Source organism: Pimephales promelas, chromosome 22 (assembly GCF_988280905.1).
Source record: "Pimephales promelas chromosome 22, fPimPro1.hap1.1, whole genome shotgun sequence".
NCBI lineage: Eukaryota > Metazoa > Chordata > Actinopteri > Cypriniformes > Leuciscidae > Pimephales > Pimephales promelas.
In genome coordinates, this window is record NC_142790.1 from 21,561,686 (window position 1) to 21,583,853 (window position 22,168).

General features: G+C 37.1%; 2 protein-coding genes across 5 annotated transcripts; both read right to left on the reverse strand.

The window, feature by feature from the left end:
- Nucleotides 1-1,124: 1,124 nt before the first annotated feature.
- zdhhc20b (zDHHC palmitoyltransferase 20b) lies at nucleotides 1,125-9,590 on the reverse strand. 2 transcript variants are annotated; one of them, XM_039684904.2, is made up of 14 exons: nucleotides 9,352-9,586; nucleotides 8,694-8,720; nucleotides 7,463-7,557; nucleotides 7,116-7,236; nucleotides 6,127-6,196; nucleotides 5,982-6,014; nucleotides 5,785-5,905; nucleotides 4,994-5,029; nucleotides 4,680-4,812; nucleotides 3,634-3,760; nucleotides 2,725-2,817; nucleotides 2,503-2,618; nucleotides 2,351-2,398; nucleotides 1,125-1,903 (listed from the first exon to the last, which is right to left on the reverse strand). In XM_039684904.2, the coding sequence occupies exons 1-13, from the start codon at nucleotides 9,467-9,469 to the stop codon at nucleotides 2,355-2,357; spliced, it is 1,134 nt and encodes a 377-aa protein (XP_039540838.1). In that variant the 5' UTR covers nucleotides 9,470-9,586; the 3' UTR covers nucleotides 1,125-1,903; nucleotides 2,351-2,354. The 2 variants fall into 2 exon arrangements, with proteins under 2 accessions (XP_039540838.1, XP_039540837.1); XM_039684903.2 differs by lacking the exon at nucleotides 4,994-5,029 and having other exon boundaries at nucleotides 9,352-9,590.
- A 783-nt stretch (nucleotides 9,591-10,373) lies between these two features.
- On the reverse strand, nucleotides 10,374-21,924 carry nup58 (nucleoporin 58). Of its 3 annotated transcripts, XM_039684789.2 has the most exons (14): nucleotides 21,552-21,924; nucleotides 20,973-21,130; nucleotides 20,825-20,857; nucleotides 19,699-19,968; nucleotides 19,454-19,613; nucleotides 19,300-19,365; nucleotides 18,433-18,607; nucleotides 18,270-18,349; nucleotides 18,050-18,168; nucleotides 17,855-17,937; nucleotides 16,117-16,318; nucleotides 12,523-12,606; nucleotides 11,352-11,444; nucleotides 10,374-11,081 (listed from the first exon to the last, which is right to left on the reverse strand). In XM_039684789.2, exons 1-14 carry the CDS (start codon nucleotides 21,629-21,631, stop codon nucleotides 10,912-10,914), a joined length of 1,773 nt encoding a protein of 590 aa, XP_039540723.2. In that variant the 5' UTR covers nucleotides 21,632-21,924; the 3' UTR covers nucleotides 10,374-10,911. The 3 variants fall into 3 exon arrangements, with proteins under 3 accessions (XP_039540723.2, XP_039540725.2, XP_039540726.2); XM_039684791.2 differs by lacking the exon at nucleotides 11,352-11,444; XM_039684792.2 differs by lacking the exons at nucleotides 11,352-11,444; nucleotides 12,523-12,606.
- Between the last annotated feature and the right edge of the window lie 244 nt (nucleotides 21,925-22,168).

Below are 22,168 nucleotides of genomic sequence, written 5' to 3' on the forward strand. Positions count from 1 at the left end.
CGTATAAAATCCCTTTTTACTGGTTTATTTACTTGCTTCGCCCTCATTAACAACAAACACTCCAGAACAGTGGCACTCTAATGCATGTTCGCATGAATCTCTTGATTTGTCATTTCTTTACATACGTCAGAACACAAATGAAGCAATACTGCGATACATAAAACATCTGAATTTCCAAACATCAGTTTCACGTTAGCTCACGCTACAGTCACGGCTGACGGGGCACAATTATTATTCCACGCTGGACCAAAGTTAACAAATGCTAACTTGCGACAAATATAAATAAAGAAAAAGAATGTTACACTTTTACCGCTTTGCAAAAATGGCTAAAAACATTTGCATTTTAAATCTGAAGAAGAGCTATTCACAAAGCTTATGTATAAAATATAAGAAAAGAAAAAAGGTAAAAACATAATTCAAAGGGTTAGTTCACACAAAAATTTTATTTCTGTCATTAATTAAATGGTCGCCTTGCTCTGGTAGGGTGCGTTTGTGACTCTCCTGTTTGAACTCGTTTATCAAAATGAACAAATCTTTTTTCCGTGTCATTTGGTTCATTCAACGAACGAAATGAAGGAGTTGACTCAGGAAAAGCCCTTTGAAAAGTTTGCAGTTTGCACTGAAACTGTCTTTTGGACCTTGAACCGTTTGGTTCCCATTGAAGTTCATTATATGGAGAAAAATCCTGGAATGTTTTCATCAAAAACCTTAATTTCTTTTCGACTGAAGAAAGAATGACATGGATATCTTGGATGAAAGTAATTTATCAGCAAAAGTTTTTTTAAAAGGGAACTACTCCTTTAATTTGCGTTCCGGTGATCAACAAAGGTCTAACGGGTTTGGAACGACATTAGGGTGAATAATTAATGACAGAATTGTCTTTTTTGGGTGAACTAACCCTTTAATCGAGGATTGAGAACAAAAATCTGGTGATCCAATACCAAAGACCATTGACCGCACAACACAACATCAAAGCAGTGTAAATGCCGCCTGCTGGCCAGGTCTGATACTGCAGGAGGAACCTACAACGATTTTCATTTGGTTTCCAAAAGTGACACTGGCTACACTGCAAGAGCAGAGAGGTATTACTGACATTTTGTAAACACTCCTGTAGAGTTCAGAGCTCTGGTAATAAGCCCTTTATTTGGCATACGTAAAGTGGCCGACGTGTACACAGCATTTCACACCAGAATCATCTCAAGACTGGCAAAAGAAAATAATAGTCACAATACAAGTGGAGCAGCTTAAGAATACACAAAAAGGGTCTTTTGCAGGCGTCCTCTGCCTGGTCACACTCTGTCGCACTTTGTGAACATGTGTGTGTTCGTATCTTATAGACAAATGTCAATGAAGTTTAAAAAAAAAGTATATTCCAAAAACAACAAAACTCTTTAGTAATGAATTGAAAAGTGCGAATGAGCCATCGCATCCATTAACTCTGTGGCCTGTGGTATGGATCCAGAAGAAAAAAAGTTTTTCCACTTTCCCTTCACTTAAACAGCAGTTGGTACCAGATGTGGTGCATTTCCTGGTAAACACTTGGGGAACAGTTTCAAAAATCTGTCTCATCTGTATCAACTCACAAGTGAAATAAGCATGTCTTATGAGCAACAAAACGGTTTCCTGTGCAAAAAACGATGGATGCTTAAAGACATGCGTGCAAATCTTTGTTAAAAGAGTGCAGCTACTATAGTTGAACGGGGAATGGGAGTCATTTTATAGACATGATTTACAGCACAGATTTGGGATGCTCCGTAAGCGATGGGAAATGGAAAGTGTTTAGGAGCTTTCCGAGAAAAAGCGCTGTTTAAGGCATCAGCTTTGATGGCGGTGATTCTCCTCAACAGTACTGGGAGTCAAAGGCACGAAACTGCTGAGGACTCACCCCTCACCAGCTTCAGTCCTAGAGAAAGGATATGACATCAGTTATGCTCAACAAGGCTACATTTATTTGATTACAGTAAAAAACGTAATATTGTGAAATATTATTACAATCGGTTTCTATTGTAATATATTTTCAAATTGAATTTATTCCTGTGATGACAAAGTATCATTACTTTAGTCTTCAGTGTCACATGATCCTTCAGAAATCAAGTCACATTTCTTATTATTATCAATTGTTGTGAAAACTGTGATACGGAAATAACATTCAATTATAAGTATTTACTTTTGATCAATTTGATGCATACACATTGAATAAAAGTATACATTTATTTATTTTTACTAAAGGCCTGTTTGCACCAAGAATGATAACTATAAAGATATCTATATTAGCACTCACACCTACATCTTAGTTAAAACGGGTCTTGACACTAAACTTTTAAAATGTAGTATTGTGAAACAACCTTACCTAGCTATGACTCGCTCTCAATAGAGATAGTGATGGCTTCACTTTCATCTGAAAGGCAAGATGAAGAATATTCTCAACAATTTTTCCACTTCAGCCTGCTAGAATGGAGCAAAAAAAAAAAGACGAAAAAAAAAGAAAGAAAAGAAACGTACCAGACTTTAAGACATCTATCTCTTTGTGATCTTCTTCACCGTGGTAATCGTTGCCTAACAGACGGTTTTGGGAGTCGCTGAGAGGGCTGGTTTGCTCAGCAGGTCCTTCTACAGTACTGTGGGAATGAACCACACAGAGTTACCGCTATTGTATTCATCTCTTTTTGGTTGGTTTTCCCCAAACACTGCCACTCAATGGTGAGAGAGGAAACGGCACCTCACCCTTTATCCAACACGCCAGGCTGGGGACATTCAGTCGGCTGCTCTGGATCAACAGTGACCAACCGCGTCGGAAAAGAAAGGCCGTCTCCTTGACTATAAAAGAAGAAAAACATACTTTATCTAATTTCTAAAGGTCAAAAATTGCAATATTTAACTAGATTTTAAGGACACTTTGGTAAGAAGTTTTTTGAAAGAAGTCTTATGCTCACCAAGGCTGCATTTTGATAAAAAAAAAAATACAGTAAAAATTGCAATATTGTGAAATATTATGGCAATTTAAAATAAAAATGTTCTATTTGAATGTAATTTATTTTCAGCATCATTACTCCAGTCTTCAGTGTCACATTATCCTTCAGAAATCATTCTAATATGCTGATTTGGTGCTCAAGAAAAAAATTCTTATTATTAATGTTCAAAACAGCTGTGCTGCTGAATATATTGTGGACACAGTGAATCATATTTTATTTAGGATTCTTTGATGAAAATAAAGTTCAAAAGAACAGCATTTACTTGAAATAGAAATCTTTTGGAACATACTCTCTTTAGTCATTGTTTTTACTCTCACTTTAAATCAGTTTAATATGTCATTGGTGAATAAATGTACTTTTAAAAGAAAAAACAACAACAAACAAACAAACAAATCACTGACCCCAATCTATTCAATAGTAGTGTATGACGCTAAGGTGTTGTAAGTGGTTACCAGGGCAACGCTATGTGGTTACTAATGTATTGAGAGTGGTTAGTAGTGTGTTGTTATGTGGTAGCACTGTACTGTACCCAAGTGTAAAAGAAAAACAGAAAGCACAGAAATGTAATACTTAGGGTGCTTTTCAAAACCATGAACAGTATGTATGAGCCAAAATATTGCCTTAGCAAGCAGCACAAAAAAACATTAATATTCAAATTCACCTGGTAAAGACAGGAAGTAGCCAGTACTTCTTCTGGTCCCCAAACACCTGAGCAATGTTCTTGCTGAAGCCAAGAGAAAATCCACTTTTATCAGGGCCGCTTCTGAAGACCGGGGCTCTGAACGCTTCTGAACATAAAGAAACATCCAAAAAAGGTTTAAAATATCATTAAAAAAAAAAAAAAAGAAGAAGAAATTACTACTTTTATTTAGCAAGGATGCAACAAATGTGATGGTAAAATGTTAAATTTCAAATAAAGGCTTTTCCTTAACTTTCTATTCATCAAAGAATCCTGAATAAAATGTATCACAGTTTTCACCGAAAAGGCAGCATGACTGTTTTCAACACTAATGATAAGATAGTAAGAACCAAATCATCATATTAGATCACGTGACACTGAAAACTGAAGGAATGATGCTGAAAATTCAGCTTTGTATACATATTTTAAAATATATTAAATTAGAAAACAGTTGTATTAAATTGTAATGACATTTCACGATACTACTTACTGTATTTTTGATCAAATAAATGCAGCCTTGGTGAACATATGACACTTCTTTGAAAAACCTTTAAAAAAAAAATATCTTACCGATTCCAAACTTTTGAACGCAGAGTAAATGCATTAAAACCACAACATGAAATCATTGAGATCTTGTGACTGAAGCTGACTGAGTGGATTTAATAATAATTAATTACATTTATATAGCGCTTTTCTCGACACTCAAAGCGCTTTACATAGAGAGGAGAATCTCCTCAACCACCACCAGTGTGCAGCATCCACCTGGATTTATGCTGTAAATTACAGGGGCTGATGGGAAAACAAGCAGGAAATTGCTTCAAAGACTGCTTGATTGATTTGGTCAACATGGAAATTTGAAGGACCATTTCACCGAAATAAATCTGAACAAGGTTTTGCTTGTGCACAGCAGACCTGCTGTTGTTGCTATGGTAACTACAGTGAGCAAATCGTCTACAGGGATAACAGCTTTGTTAGAAACGTGAATCTATCTACACAGTACATGAAGTGAGTATGGTCAGGTGTGTTACCTATGGTGGACCTGTTTTTTCCCACAAGCCACAAGTGGTAAGTGAAGAGTGAAAGAATGCTGATGCAGAACATGGCCGCCACAAAAAAGAGAAACAAGACATGGAATTTGGCGTGAGAATCTGGGAGGTCATTCTGAGAGAGGGGGGAAGAGAGAAAGGAGAGCTGTGAGACAAAGATCAACAATGAGCAAGACATGGGCAACATGTCACTCCGACACAACCTGACGGGCACGTTAGGGTCACAGGGATAAAACGACAAAAAAAACAGTCAACGTAACTCAATGACACGTTTACTAAACACTGTGAGGGATTACCTTTGGACAATTCTCTGCCGATTTCCTCCGGCAAAGCTTATTGCAAACAGAGACAGACTGTTAGACACAGGAAGAACACAGCAGGAGAGCAAAAGCTGACGAGAAGAAGGGTTTAAAGCAGCGAACAAGTGCTTGTCCAAACATATGGACTACTGTTCAAAAGTTTGACATTAGTATGATTTTTTTTAATGTTTATAAATTTTTCTCAACAAGGCTGCATTTACTTAAATACAGAAATATTGTGAAATTTTATTACAAGATCGAATAACTGAATTTTCAGCATCATTACTCCTGTCTTCAGTGTCACATGATCCTTCAGAAATCATTCTAATATGCTGATTTGCTGCTCAAGAAACATTTCTTATTTATAAAATGTTGAAAACTGCTGCTTAATATTTCTGTGGAAACAGTGATCAATTATTTTTAGGATTTTGATGAACAGATAGTCCAAAAGACCAACATTTATTTCAAATAGAAATCTTTTGTGACATTTTAAATGTCTTTAATGTCACTTTTGATCAATTTAAAGCATCTTTGCTTAAGATAAGTATTAATTTCTTTTAAATATTAGCAAGTAAAACAAGCAGATGAAATGGAAAGGACAGCACAACAGTTGTATGAGGGTGACAGAGTGGAGAAGGTTGGTAGATGGGAAACAAAGCACATGGAGGAAACCGCCGAGATCACATATCTATCCACACATGATGACCCACATATGACAATCAAGACATTTACGTACAAGGAAGAAAGGTACATGAATGAGTATGATGAAAGGTGAGGGATCTACTCACTGTCCAGAATTTTATGAAGTATTGGAGGACAGAGGCTGCGATGAATAAGCAGTAAACAAGCGAATAGGTCAGGAACAGGATGAAGAACTTGTAGTTGGAGAAACCCACACAGTTATTTACCCTGTGGATAATGGAGGGAAAGAGACATGTTAGCTATTATATAAAATTTTAGTGTCAGCAACTTGCATCTCACTCACCATGGACAGTGATGATCCATCTTTAGTACACACCTTTCAGAAACAAGAAAAAGCATTTAGAAGAAAGAAGTCGCTAAAACGACACAAATTGAAACTAATGAAACGAAATGCCCTCAACTGACCATGAGGGACTACAGTAACTCACATGTCACATGCAGAACAATGATGACATCTGTCTGGCTTGATGACCTGGCAGCGGTCACAGTACCGGATAGCTACAAGAAGAGGAGGAAAAAAAAAAAATCATACCAGTTTCAGTTTTTTATGGCAAAATAACAAAAATAAAAATTAATTATTAATAATAATGAATATGTAAAATAACAATAATGAATAGATTATATGGTAATAAACAATAAATAGACAAATATTAAAAGATAGACTCAGAGTCACCAACAACCAACAAACAACCCGGCACAAATATGATAAAATGTAGTGAAAAATTAGAAGATTGCCACTTTATTAACTGTATTGACATCAGCATGAATCAGCAGTGTGTGAAGCTTCAAGATTTTTTCTGAAGAACTTCTCATAACAATCTATTATGGCTGTACAGTACTGAAATAAAATGATAATAGCCCAAATAATTTAAACATAATAAAAAATTATATAATATTAAAATTACATTATATAAAAAGTATGATAATTATGGAATTTTGGGGTTTTGTGGTATTTTTTTTCAGTTTCTTATTGTATTTCTACAGAAATTAACTGCGAGAATAATCAGTTATGAGAACGGACAGATAGACAGACGGACAGAAAGACAAGTTTACAATAAAGTAAAACCAGACAATTCAATTTGAAATTTGACAGTAATTAAAGAAAATAAATTCCTGGTAAAACTTTAAAGAGTTCCAGAATTAAATACAGATTATTTACACTTAACTAGGGTGGTAATCCTGAATGGCAATGGCTATATAAAATTGATTGGCAGCTAAACTAAAAACTTACACATGCTGTTTGTGCAGATAGTTTAAAATTAACCATTGTTGACAATTACATAATTAAAGTTTCACTCAAAAAAAAAAAAAAAAAGACTAAGAGGCTAAGCCTGTGTTTGACAAAATCTAGTACTCATGCCCTTGAAGTAGTGGGTCATGTGTTTGAGGGTGTAAAGTCAGTCTGCTATCCACTAACCTCCTGCCCCGGTGCGGGTGTAGAGGGGCAGGCTAGTGGCCACTCTCTTCAGTATCTCCTGTTGAGTTTCTGGACGCTGTTCCTTCTCATACTGTTCCTTCTCAGATTTAGGTAGACAGAACTAAGACACAATACAATACAATCAGCTCATTGTGTGATATATCAGCAGCATATTCCATTTTGAACAACAACTGTGTAAAAAATGATACTTAAAAAGCACACTCCATAGAAACAAATAGATATTTTGTGCATTTATTTATAATCCCTGAACTAACATTAACATGATGTTAACATGTGGCACATTACCATGGACTGATGGTTCAAAACAAATACACAACTGTTTGTACCTCTTTGGAAGGGTTTGCTGGTCTTGTAAAGATGGTTTTCCAGTACGACCACACAAACATGACGAATGACAGGTGAAACACAACCAGGTAGATTACTGAAAGGAACAAACAGTATACAGTTATTAAGAAGACTGCATGAGCCTGCAGAAAAGCCTGCCAGAAACAGTCGGAGTATAAATCAGTCACTTTAAAGGCGTTTGTGATTACTAATGCAGTCTGACTTTGCTGAAGGGCCCGCAGTCAGCACAAGCATGGACTAAATGAAGCCATAATAGCCTGACAACTGGGCTTTGTACTTTTATAAACATACATACATAGATAGTAAATAGTATAAATAGTTTATTGGTGTGTGAATTTAAGAAGATTTTTACCAGGCTCTTTTTAATACATTCTGATTTACTCACCCCCATGTCATTCAAGATGTCCATGTCTTTCTTTCTTCAGTCAAAAAGAAATTAAGGTTTTTGATGAAAACATTCCAGGATTTTTCTCCATATTATGGACTTCAATTGCAACCAAATGGTTCAAGGTCCAAAAGACAGTTTCAGTGCAAACTGTTCAAAGGGCTTTAAACGATTCCAGGCGATGAATAAGGGTCTTATCGAGCGAAACGATTGCTCATTTAATAAATAAATAACAAAGTTTAAGTTTTATAAGCTCAAATGGTCACCTTGCTCTGTTCTGTGATGCGCGTTCGTGACTCTCCTGTTCAAACTCGTTTATCAAAATGAACAAATCTTTTTTCTTGTCATTTGGTTCATTCAACGAACGAAATGAACGAATTGACTCAGAAAAATATTCGTTCATTTTGATGAACGAGTTCGAACAGGAGTCACGAACGCTCATCACAGAACAGAGAAAGGCGACCATTTCAGCTTATAAAGCTTAAACTTTGTCATTTTTTTTAAGCGAGCGATCGTTTAGCTTATATGACCCATCGTCTGGAATCGTTTAAAGCCCTTTGAAAAGTTTGCAGTTTGCACTGAAACTGTCTTTTGGACCATGAACCGTTTGGTTACCAATAAAGTGCATTATATGGAGAAAAATGCTGGAATGTTTTCATCAAAAACCTTAATTTCTTTTCGACTGAAGAAAGAATGACATGGACATCTTGGATGACATGGGGGTGAGTAAATTATCAGCAAAAGTTTTTTTTAAAAGTGAACTACTCCTTTAAAAGGGATGAAACATCATGATTGTACATTATTCCTCGAGTAAAAGTTTTACTCACATTTTTCGCCCGTGCTGGGAATAGTTACTGCAGAGAAAATAAAAACAGACAGAAAGAGACTGTTTAGCAGAATTGTGACTCATGTCATGTTACATCTGCCTTCTCAATCAAACTTCTGCTTCTATGAAAATTGTCGAGATATGGATTTGTGACATCCTTCACTTGGCCATGTGAACTTGAGGATTGACTCTGATTGACTCAGATTGACTTCTGAAAATGTCTGCTTAAACTTATAATAAGTAGCTTGTCCATATTGAAAATAGAATTTGTGCTACTATTTCATTACCTATGAAACTCAACAATCTGGTGTCTGCTCTGGACACTGAATAAACAGGGGCCCGTGAATAAATATTTATGGTTTTCCAACTGTAACACTGGGGAAAAAATATGCTGTACTAATGGCGTTTGGCTATTTAACTTACATTAAAATTAACTGTAAATTAAACAATAAGGTAACTTGGTCATCTTAGTGTCCACAAACACTACCGAATGCTACACCGCACAGTATGCTCTAAAAACACATTAAAACCATAGGTCTTGTTGTTTTCCTTCCAGTTTAAAGTCAATACGCCAGTAAACAAAACATTCATTGAGGTTTCAGTTCAGTGACTTCCGGTAGGCGTGTGCCCGTCTGTTGGGAAAAATAAAGCGCACTTACATATACACAGCTCCACCACGTATGCGTAATACGACCAGCACACAACTAAGGCAATAAATATCACCGGTATCCACGCCAGACCCCTCTGGCAGCATCTCAGTACATGTGTAGGCGCCATCTTTCTTCTTCCTTGACTACAAAAGACGGGAAAGGGAGGGATGTTATCCGTCCGTCCGTCCGTCCGTCCGTCCGTCCGTGCCCCACCAACCAACCTCGGTGGTTCGGCTCCGCCTTTGCACAGCCTCTAATTTGCAGTACTACGGTAACGACTGAGTTATGAATATTCATTACGTTGAACGAAATTAACCCAGTAGACCTATTTGATTGGATGAGAAGCAGACGTTGGTAAGCGCGTGCCAGTCTCCTAGCGAATTAAATGGCTCGCTGATTAATATTAATTAGGTTACGTACCTCGACGCCCGGGAAGTTTACCAAGCAACATCCGCACGACTATTTATTATCTGAATCCAAAATTAGATTACAAACCTCATTCACGATTCCCTAGGTTAGTCCACTAACATTGTTCACTTGAAGGAGTCAACGAGTAAGCGAATTCGGACAGCCGTTGAGTGTACATCAGCTGTACACACTTTAATGTGGTGCAATGTGGGATTAAACTAACGTTATGGTTTCGGACACCACTAACGTTAACGTTACTAAAGCGCCCGATTTGAGGGTATGGGGGTGATTTCGGATTCAGCCTCAGATTTCTATATCACACGTAATGTTTTGTAAATGTCACGCCAGTCTGGCGTGGACAGGGTGTTTTTGCGTGTATGTGTGCATTTAAGCTAGGTTTAAACCAGGACAGTCAAAACAGAAGCTGGAATATTGTCTTTTCAAATATACATGTACTTAATTATTAGTAAATTGAATAAGAATACATTTTGTACAAAATACACATTTTGTTTATATATCTTAAACAAAATGTGTAATTATATATATATATATATATATATATAATATGCTTACATTCTTGGATACAAAATTCTGATGCATACAAAAAGAAACTCAAAACAATATAATTGTAGCTTCTTTTAATAACACAAACTTGTCGAAAAATACATGTTTGCACAAAGTCTGCTTAAGTATAGAAATTTGTTTCACTATTTGGTAACAAAGACAAAAACAAAAATGGGGTATACAAACGTAACATTCTTATACAGGTTGACATCTATTTGGTACAAATAACCAGGAAACCGATTACATAGGTCATCTTAATAGAATGGGCTGACATTTACAATCACAGCATGTGGTTTAAAATAAAGCCACGGACACAGGTAAACTTGGTTCAAAAGTATCTTCAATACCAAGAGCATCTACATCAAAATTCCTTCACGGATGTTTTGTGCATCTGTTAGCTCTTATGCAATTCATCGGAAAACAGTAAACGAGAACACGGCACAGTCACAAGAGTAAAAGGGAGAGCTGAACAAATCCTTTAATGGCATTCAACAGAGAAAACATGTATGCGCACACGCATATAGAAAAATAAAGATCTGAGAGACACATCATCTTTACCTCGTGACAATTCCCTTTACCCCACAACAACTTGCTCTTTTATCTCTTGCCCCTCTTGTTTCCCGCTGGTGGTTTTTTAAGCTGTAGCAGTGGCCCACCTGTCCCAAATCCAGGAGTTTGTGTGTTGGAAACGCCAAAGGTTAACCCAGCCGACGCATTGATGCCTGGGTTACTGAAGTTGAAGCCCGAGGTGTTAGATGTTCCAAACCCTGATAAAGAAATAGAGTTTAAAATGAGAGTGGTGAAAATGATCAACGTTTACTGCTAACGACAAGCATTTAAGTAAGCCACATTACAGCAGTTAAATGAACCATGCAAATTTCACATTTCAGTTTCTCTGATATGCAGTGCTTGCCCTTAAGCAGCATGATGTTAATGCATTCTGGGGGAAAGGGGAGATTAGATTTAAGGGGCAGCTGTTAGTAATGGTTAGTGTTGATGAAAGCGGAGAAGAGGGAGGAGGGTGCTAACAAACACACCTGCGCTCAGGCTCCCTCCAGATGGCTTGCTAGAGGAAAACCCGAACGACAAACCTCCTGTTGCGCCCCCAAACCCAGGGCCGCTACCAAACGCTGCCGAGAGACACAGGGGGGGGCATTTAGGCGTTACGACTACAAATACACCAGAGATAACCACGCAGTCATAGGGCAGGGGAATGGGGGCTAGGAATGAATGATGGGTTATATTTGAAAAAAAAAATAAAAAATCATGACGGAAAAACATGGTGGAGGAAATGTGAAAAATACAAGTTTCTATATATAACCTAATCATCTTAGAGTCCCAATTTGTTCCACATCCTTGAAGGAATTATCCACTTGGTAACATTGTTTTATTATTCAAAGTAAATGAAAACCCGTTTTTGCACTAAAACACTATAGATATCATGCTTGCATCTCAAGAATTGTCTAAATGACTTATGCACTATAATAATCAACAATTTCAGAAGTTGTTTTGAAAAAGACTAAAATTTAACAATCTTTCCCTTAAGTGATTTTATAGTTTACTACAATTTGTGAACTGGACACACCATCTCTCATTAAAAGAACTAGCTCTAAAGACTGATTTGTTCATAATTCAGACTCATGCATTGCCTCAATAATGACCCAGTCAGCAATTCTTGAGATTACACAAAGTTCTTGTACAACTTCAGTAGACTTAAGGTCCTTGCAAACCGAGTCAGAAAAAGTTTTTTGCACTTTAAAAAAAAAATTAACACCTCACGTTGTGTCAGTCAGGTTTACACATTGCTTCCGAAATTTTGTCCATCATAAAAAAATTTGGACGCATTTTTCGTATCCATAGCAAGCATTTTGAAAGGCATTTAGTCAATTATGAGCCACCGAATGATGAATACGAAAAAATGCATTTTGGACTGAGTGCAAGGACCTTAAACACAGTGCATGGACCACATTTATGTTTGGTATTTTGTATTATTTTGGAGTAATGCTCAATATGATGAACTGTCATTTTATGAAGATTTCACAAAATATCTATTTTTTTTTTTAAACATTTGTATTCAGTGTAGTATGAGGGTGAATAAATAAGGATTTTCATTTTGAGGTGAATTATCCCTTTAAGACTGAATGAGAGTGAAAGACTTGAAGAGTGTAGAGATAGAAAGGGAGAGGAGAGGTATATTACAGGAAGTACCTCCGAGGCTTGATGAGCCCATGCTAGTGCCAATACCCGAGGAAAATGGAGTACCAAAACTGGCCCCCAAGGGCGCCTGAGGTCCTGGGACAAAGAAAGAGAGCAGAGAAACTTACTCTCATGCACCCTCATATATCAGATCAATATTATCAATGAGCAAAAAAATTGTAATCACAGCCTAGTGAGAGAAGCACATGCTTTGAAAGCATCTTTTGGACACAGTCCTTATTGAAAGGAAGTGGCACAGTGTGGTTTTTAATTAACAATTAGGAGCTACACAAAAGCATCATCTGAATTACTGCACATTATGATGGAGCAAACGCAAAGTACAATATAAAAAAAACAGGCGCTACAGGTCGCAATTTAAATCTTTTTTTCAATTTACGCACTAATTCGCTTCTAGTTTTGTTTTTACTTACCTTGGAGCAACACTTGTGTTATTTTGATGGATTAACTAAATCACTAAATTACTCCTAAACTACATCTGCTGAACCTGCTGCTACTTAATGCATAAAATGTGCTCCTGTCTCGTTTCCTTTTAGCTGGTTTAAATTTGATTCAATATTTAATTAAGAGATGTGATAAATCAGCATCTCAAATGCAGTCTTTTTATCCAATTCATTGACAAATATCAATGATTTATCAGTCAAAAAGAAACAGACAAGGGCTTTTTATTTATAAAAAAACTGATTTATTGTCAATTCAAATTACATTAAACATGACAAACAATTGAGGACAAACTGATTCCTAGTAGTAGCTATGGCATTAACACTGTTCAAAACGATTAAAGCCAAAAATGCTGTGCCAAAAATGCATTTCAAACAATGGTTAGGACTAAATGCTGTATCCAAAAGGCACACAAATTTATATGCAACAACAAGCATAATCAAAACAAAAAAAATAAAGGAAAAATTATAAATTAGATTATAGAATTCATTCACTATGATACTATTTGTAAACAACCAAAATAATAAGCCCCATATTTGTTCCAAGGAATGGAAACGTATACCGAGATTCAGACATGTCTATAAACAGACATCCTGTTTAAGAGCTTTGATAAAGTACCAACACACAAAAGCCACAACTTCCTAAAAGCGTTTTTTAAAACCATGGCATGCATTAAGATCATTTGTTTGTATAGTAGATTGGCGACTAAAAGCAAAAGAAAGTCTGTAAGATTCACAATAGCCTGTAGATGACATATAGGCGGACTATCTGATCTGATTCTCACATCTTTCCCACAAAGCAGAAAGTGTGTTGCTTTAGTAAGAAAAGTTATTCGAAACGGTGTTAGTATAGGCATTGCGCCCTCTACTATTACTCAGACCTTCAAGTTATGACAGCCATGGTAGAGAAAGATGGATTGCATGAAATAGCAGCTTTGAGCTACCAAAAGGCTAAGAATCACAAAAACGGCAGTTCTGAATACTGAAGTTTGGCACAATCCTTCACTGTGGACCCTCAACAGTCCCATAAAGCAGCAAGTTCACTCAAACTGAAGGCTTGAACGTTGTAGCCCTTAAATAAAGTGAGACCATGCACTGTAAAGTGATCAGTTGACTTAACTAAGTGAGGAAAACTGTTTTTGCAAACAAATCTCATGCGTAATTGAAAACATTGTCAAGTTCACATACTGTAACGTAGGCTAGTTTGCTTAATCACTCATGAAGTTGATTATTTACTTGATTTTAAGGTAACTAGTTTCCTTGCTTTTTTAAGTCAAGTCAACTGATCACTCTTTACAGTTTGAAAAACAACTAGTGTTTGTGTATGATTTTCATCTTTATCAGACTTTACTGCATTGTCTTATTATTATAGCCATTTATGATTGGGCTGATTCTATAAGGAAATGCTAATAATTATCTCACAACTGGTGCTGTGTGTATATATACACTGTGCAACTAAATAAGCCATGCCATTGGTTTAGCACACTACATATTTACAGTTAATATAATATGCAAAATCACCCACAACAGCCTAGATCCTTAGGCACAAAGGTAACGTCTTGTAAGAAACAAAACATTTGTATAACTGTAAAAAAAAAAAAAAAATAGATATATTGGGAAACTGACAAAATGTGAATGAGGAACAGTCAAGTTTTCAGTCAAATAATTTTAGTTAATGTATCACACTGATAAAGCCCTTTTAATCGCCTTATTTCTAGTAATATCACAAATCAAAAATGTCTGTAACTTGATTCTTCTCTATAGACTGAGAGAACCCAGATCTGTGACATCCAACACTATTCTCTTACACCTCCAGCCTGCTATTATTGCCAGCAAGTCTCCATGGGAACCACAAATGCAACCATGGTTACAGGCGGGTGGAGGGTGTCACCAAAGCAAAGGAAACTTCAATCAAGAATAAAATACGAACACAAATTGTGTCATTCACTGAGCTGTCGAATGAAATACAGTAAATGACATTAATGCACCTCCGAGTCAGTAGCTTACACACTCCCTTCATACATATCTACACATGCATATGCAAAGCAAACCACACTGAAATCCAGTTAATTAAAATCACCACAACCACAAAAAGAAAGCGAATGTATATATTTGGGAATAAAACAGCCTGACATCATCACTAAACCAAACAAGAACCTTATGTCTGGTCTGACAGATCAAGATGCACGTTTTCTGTATTTAAACTTATCGATCGCAGATGAGATGTGGAAGCTCGTGCAAAAAGCTTTCCTTTAAAACTATTAATTATGAACATTATTCAAGAAGAGTTTTGTATGCAGCTAACAAAATGTATGTTAGCGGTAGAATGCCACCAAATGAGAATATGGAAAGAACTAAATGTGTTCCTGTCCTGAGGTACGACTATCTCTTTCCTGCATAGCATGTTCATTTTTAACAGAATTACACCTGTATATCGCCATCTACAAACAACATATTGCTTAGAAAGCGTCAGCCACAGCTGTTGTGTTGGCAGAAAAGTGTATGTCGGCACTTCAAAATATCAATGGAATATAGGTTTAGTTGATTATTATTATAAAAGCGTTTCAATCCGTGTGTAGCGGGTGTGAGTCTACTCTACAAAGAGTTTGGCTACTTTGTGTAGTGGGGCTACATTAGTGCTGTTGGAATATTAGATAGCAAATCCGATGACTTTCTGTGCCACTCGTCCCTCCAAAACACAAACATACCACCTAAAGATGGCAAACCTTCTAAACCTTGATTTGCTTGATTTGGAATGTGCCCATTTAACCATCGTTACAACTTAATAGCATTTGATGCTACTGGTTTACATTTAGTTTTTTCTTGATAAGAGGAAAAGAGATTAAAAGAAAACAGTGGGCAAGACAGTCAGCATCTAAATTCTCACAACACTAGTTGGCACACGTAGAGTCACATGACGTATGTTAAAAGAACCCTGTTGCTCCATATCTCCAAGAGAGACCGTTTAAAAATATATAAAATAAAAACAGACATGGCACTGACTGAATTTACGGTTTATTCTTGAATTCTTTTGTCTGCTCTGCCTTCCTCCGACATTTCCCCCCTCCCTCATCTTTCTATTCATCCCTTCCCTTGTCATTCTATCAGTCTAGAGGTCAAGATGTCTAGAACTTGAAGGCGGTCAGACCTTGAGCCGGCTGCTGCTGCTGAGTGAGAGTGGCAGCCATGGCAACGGCTGCTGCGTTGGGAACGCTGCCGAAGGGGGCGGGGCCTGTGGTGACGTGCGGAGAGCTCTGCCATTTCTTGCCGGCAACACGCTTCGACTCGAACACGTCAGAGGAGTCATCGAGGAAGGCTCGTCTATAGCCCAGGTACTGATGTTTGAGAGTCTACAGAGAACAAGAGAAAAGACTTTTAACACAATAATTCTGCGTTAATTGCATCATGAAATCTATATGTATTGATAAATTACAGTCCTTGATTTATCCGTGCATTTTATTCTAAAGAACATAGACACTACCATTCAAAAGTTTGGAGTCAAAGATGTTTTTGAAAAGAAGAATACCTTTTTAGCATTAAAATGATCAAAAATGACAGTAAAAATGTATGATATAAAATATTTATATTTCAAATAAGTTATGTACTCCCTATTCACCAAAGACACCTCAAATTTTTTTATCACTAACTATGTTTACATGCAAACCTTTTGTTTCAACTGGAATCAATTCATTTTGATTTAGGAATCTGAACATAGTTTTTAAATGATTGTTAAAGTGAAGCAATTACGATAGACTTTCCTCAATGCTCAAAACATTTTGTTGACTTTTTGTTCAGTGATGAATTCTGTATGCTGGCAAATCCTCAAATTCTAACAAACAAAGTGTAAATATTCTGAAAGATTAATTGATGATAACAGAGATGTGTGAGACTGCGATAAACTGATTTTTTTTTAGCTTTTTAGGAATTATTATGAGAGTCCACTTTGCACACAGTCATGCCAAACCATCCATGACCGTAAGTTAGCCTGGTTGTTTTTGTGTAATAACAGTGTGGTTTGTGTGTTAATGCTTTAATAAATCATTTATCAGGAGCATTTATGCTGATGTGTATGGTGGCGACACGTAGGCTAACTTGAAAGTTTCTGGAGGTATAGAAAAAAAGTATTTTTGCAGGCAGGAGAAAGTAACATAGAAAGTAGTTGAGGACGTCAGTCATAATAATGACCCACGTATTAAAAAATGGTCGGGTTTAAATTGTGCTCGGGCTCATAATTTGTTAATGCGTCGGGCCGGGCAGGGCTCAGACACAACGTGCTCGGGTAGGGTCGTGCTTGCATACCCGAGATCTACCTCTACATTCCGTGCCTTGTATGCTAACACAGGCACGAATCAGTCGTTTGTCCTCAAGGTAAATCATGGAGCCTCTCCCCCGTTTTTGATGTATTCGTTCATCCCGCACAAACACAATAGTTAACCATTTTTGCTAGCTAGATCTCCAATATAACTGCTAGCCTACTTGCCGATCCGACAAACGGTAACTCTAGGCTTGGAGCATAGACCAGGCATAGACAGTAAAAGCTTGGAGTCCCTTTTATGACGTCACGCCCAGCCTAGTGGAAGGAGGGGGCGTACTTAAAACCACAATAAAACGTACCAACTTTTCATATTATTTGCAGCATTTTTGGTATAAAAAACAATTGTGGGCGGTTCTTATCTTTATGTTTAGTAAACACGGTACATTAACTTTGTGAAAATTCTAACCTGCAATTTACACTTTAATCAACAAATGCAGCCTTGGTGAACAGACTTTCAAAAACATTAAACAAATCTTAGTGACCTCAAACTTTTGAACAGTACTGTGTGTGCGTGTATATTTAAACTAAATATATATATTAAATATGAAATTGTCCCATATAAGAAACGTACCTTAACATTCTCATGAACTGCATGCAACTGTGCAGCAAGTGCAACAAACGTCTGGTAGAGTCTCTGCATGGCCAAGGACAAATCTACATGATAGATGACATCACAAAGTCACTAGGATACAAGATCTACGTTTCTATCATGTGAATCAGGGCAGTGTTTTATTTAGTTGAGAGATAGCATAGTGCAGATTAAGACCTTGTGGTGTGATGTGGGAGCCACTGCTCTGGGTGGTCAGATGATTCTCGAGTTCTTCGATCTGCTGACGGTACTGCTGTAACTGGACCTCAAACTGCTCCACCAGAGACCGGAAATAACTGGAGGGAGAGATGGACAGCACATTGGTGGACAGTTAATAGTAAGCTACTTTTACTGCAATCAATGGTCTTCAGTAGTAGAAGCACACTAATTCACTCACTCAGACGGTGCTGTGTTTTCATGTTGGAGTCCAGGAGGGGTCTTCTGGGTGCGAAGTGCGATATCAGCATTCTTCAATTCCTGGATGAAGAAAAAGATGGATTACAAGATTGAACAATGCTTAGCGAAACTGTTTACAATGGTCTAAAGGATATTTGTCTAACCTGAGAAGTTTCCAACTTCAGTTTGTCTATGGACAACGAATTTCTCTGCAGCCCGCTGGCACAGACAGAGAGGAGCTGTCTGAGCGTCTTGATGTCCTCCTGAACTTTGAGAATGGCTTTAGAGGACATTCTGCTGATCTCTTCCTGGACTTGCTTCTGTTCCTTGACAAATTTCCTGAGAAACATCAGATATTAAAGTTTGCATTAAACAGAAGTTGGGATTAGGGCTGCACATTATTGGAAAAAACTAACATTGCGATATTTTGTTTTTCTGTGATATATTGTGATATGAAAACGGGTTCACCAAATGAACTGTTCTCTTTGAAAATAATTAATCATTCTAGATTGATTTGAATTGTTTTTGTTGGGGAGTCAATCAGCATAGAAAATAATAAACAAATTACAAGCAGAGATAAATACAAAGGAGACCCCAAATGAATAATCAAATGGAAATTACACTACATAGTCTTCACTGCATAAATTAAATATAATCAGTTAGGGCTGCTCGATTATGACAAATGATAATGACGATTATTTTTGGCCAATATTGAAATGACAATTATTTAACACTATTATTGTTGGGCGATATGATCAAAGTCTTATTCCATGAGTTCATTTTAAATATCAGTGAAATTTCACCTTCAGCAAAAACTAATACTAGGTTAACTAATGTCAAAAACGTCACCAGAGAAGAGAAGTCACCAGGTAGGAAGGAGTCATTTTGATTTAAGACTAGGGGGCATATGAATTAAAAAAAAATGATTGTGCATGGATAAATTTAAAATAAACACACAAATATTTCATAAAATATGAGTTAATAATAAGCACCAAATCAACTTGCAATCAGCCCAAAAGTGGTGAACTCACTGAAAGTTATCCACATCTTGACAGATCGGACCAGGGAGGTTTTCCTCTTTGAGGGCTTTACTGTCCCTGTTGACATAAACATAAACCAGGGTATGGACAATAATATAATAACCTATGATGGGTCAAAAGGTTATTGTGGTGGTGTGGTTCTTACTCCGGTCTGGTGCTGGATAACTTGTCAGTATTCTTTTCAGAGGAAGTGCTGAAGTCCACTCCACCCAGGCCGAGACTGGGTGCTGGGACAGAGGTGGCTGTGGCAGAGGAGACTAAACCACCCAGACTCAGACCTCCACCTAATGTAGACTGTCCCAACCCTGAAACACACAATGAATAAGTAAAAGAGCAAAAATACTAGTTTAAACTGAATGCAACATGATCACAGAGCGAAAAAAGACTGACCTGTCAAGGTAGGGTTGGAAAAGAGACTGGAACTAAAGGAAAAACCCGGGGCAGGTGCAGATGAAGTGGTGGTTCCTCCTCCCAAGTTAAGGGAGAAGCCAGTGGAGCTGGTCTGAGGCGCTGTGGAGGTGAGGACGGAGCCCAGAGTCAGGCCTGTGCCTGGAGGTGCAGAGGTGGTGGTGGTCAGTGAGAAGGGTGCAGCAGAGGCCGCTGGCTTTCCAAACCCCAGGCTGAACCCAGTGGATCCAGCAGTCGAGGTGGTAAGACTCCCTAAGGACAGGCAAATACAAAGTGGAGATGAGTAAAGCACGACTGACACACTAAACTGGTGGTTCTCAAACAGGGGGCATCAGCAAATGGGCTTTAAGATTTAAAATCTGACAAAAGTAGAAATAAAATAAGTTAATACAACTACATTTTTTTCCTATTTTTTTCTATTTTTAAAGTGCCCCATTATGCATTTTTGAATATTGAAGGCGTCCTATTATGCTTTTTGACTTTTTCAACTTTAGTTAGTGTGTAACGTTGCTGTTTGAGCATAAAAAGATCTGCAAGGTTCCAAAGCTCAAAGTCCACTACAAAGGGAGATGTTTTAGTGAACAGAATTCCCCTTTCAGTACATGACAAATAAAGTTATTGTCTCACAGAAAAAAATAATCGATTCTAAACTGCATCAATGAGTCATCAGCAATTCCAGTCTCACTTCCTATAACAAAACTATCTACAAGGTATGCGAAGCTCTACAAAATTTTATCAGGTAGAAATAGTGAGTTTGTTTGTTTTTTAACGTCATGCCAGCTTCTTTCATGGTGAGAAAATTCAATTTTTGCTAAAAACAAACTATTTGGTTTAAATGTCAAAACTTTCTTCAAAAGAGTTAACTGAATAAAAAAGGTTTATCATAGGGTTAAAACTACTAATCTAATAAAACATGCTTTTAGAAATAGTGAATAAATGTTTTTTGTTTTGTTTGAAATATTAATGATTAAATTTTATAAAAAAAATAATATTGCTGTTGACAATTGGGGGGGGCAGCATTGAAGTCAAAAAGTTTGAGATCCACTGGAATAAAGTGATATATAAATGATTAAATCTTTTCTAGTTCTGTTCTTGAAGAACTGCTTACCTAAAGTAAGACCGGTAGACGAAGGAGCAGCCCCTAAAAGTGTTAAAACGACAAAGAATTAACCATGATAATGGTACTTATAATTAAGCTACCAAATTAGAACAATGTCAAGTAAATCAGTGTTTATGTCATAAGAGCAGCCAGGAACCTGAGGCAGGTGTGTTAAATGAGAATCCAGTAGTTGGTTTCTGTGCAAATACACTGGACCCAAATCCCAGTGTTGAGGTTGTACTAGTTGCGGCCGGTGCGGAGGACGGCGTGCCAAAACCTCCGAGTGTGAATCCACCCGTGCCTGCAGCAGGTGTGCTGGAAAAGGATACATCAGACATTTCAAATATTTGTATTACAAATATTATCTAACTATATTAAAAATATACCCGAGAGAGAGAGAGAGAGTCTATATATTATTCTAAATTGTTGATGAACACAAAAGGAGACAGACTAAATAACTCAAGTTGACATTATATGCTATATATAGATTGTTTTACTATAGAGGTTGACAATTACAGAATTTGATTACAGAACTAAAGATTACATTTAGGGGGATAATTTAGGAAATACACTTTTTTGTACACCAGTGAAACCAATTCTTAGTTGTGAGCTTGAATTGTATTCAGTAAATTGTAATTGACCAGCCAATTCGAGTTATTATATGTACACATAACTTAGTTAGTTGAGCATAACTAATTTAAACTGAGCACAATGTTGAAAGCTGACATGATCATACCTGGTCGCAGCTCCAAATGAGAAGCCCCCGCCGGTGGTGCTGGACCCGAGGGTACTAGTGCCGAAGTTAAAGCCGGACATTCTGGACTTAAATTCCCAAAACTTGACAATCAAATTGAGCGGTTCCGACCTCGTGGAGGCCCTAAACACACTACCTAGGACATACGCAGCATAATAAAAGCAACTAGCACAACATTCTGGAGTGTGTGGAGAAAATATAAATAAAATACTCTAAACAAAGCGTTCTCTACTTTGTTGTTGTTTTAAAAACGACTAACGTTATGAATTTCTAAATATTGAAAATGTTGCTGCTCCGTGTTTCCGCGCAAAAGCGCCTCTCTTCTTCTGTTTCTTTGGCTTTGCGGTAGAGTTCAGACATGTATTGCCACCTAGTGGCTTGGAATGTCTATGCAGATGTTTTGATGCAGTGTGATGATTTGTTGAACGAACTTTCTATGATTTTTTTTTTCTTCTGTCCACCTCCAGTCTATGGTCCACCTTTACAGGCATATTGTCACTATTTAGCTCAGCAAATATTAGAATACGTATTAGCCTTGATGATATTTTAGTGGTGTTGCATTCTTGAATAAATCTTTTAAATGAACCTATTGCAATATT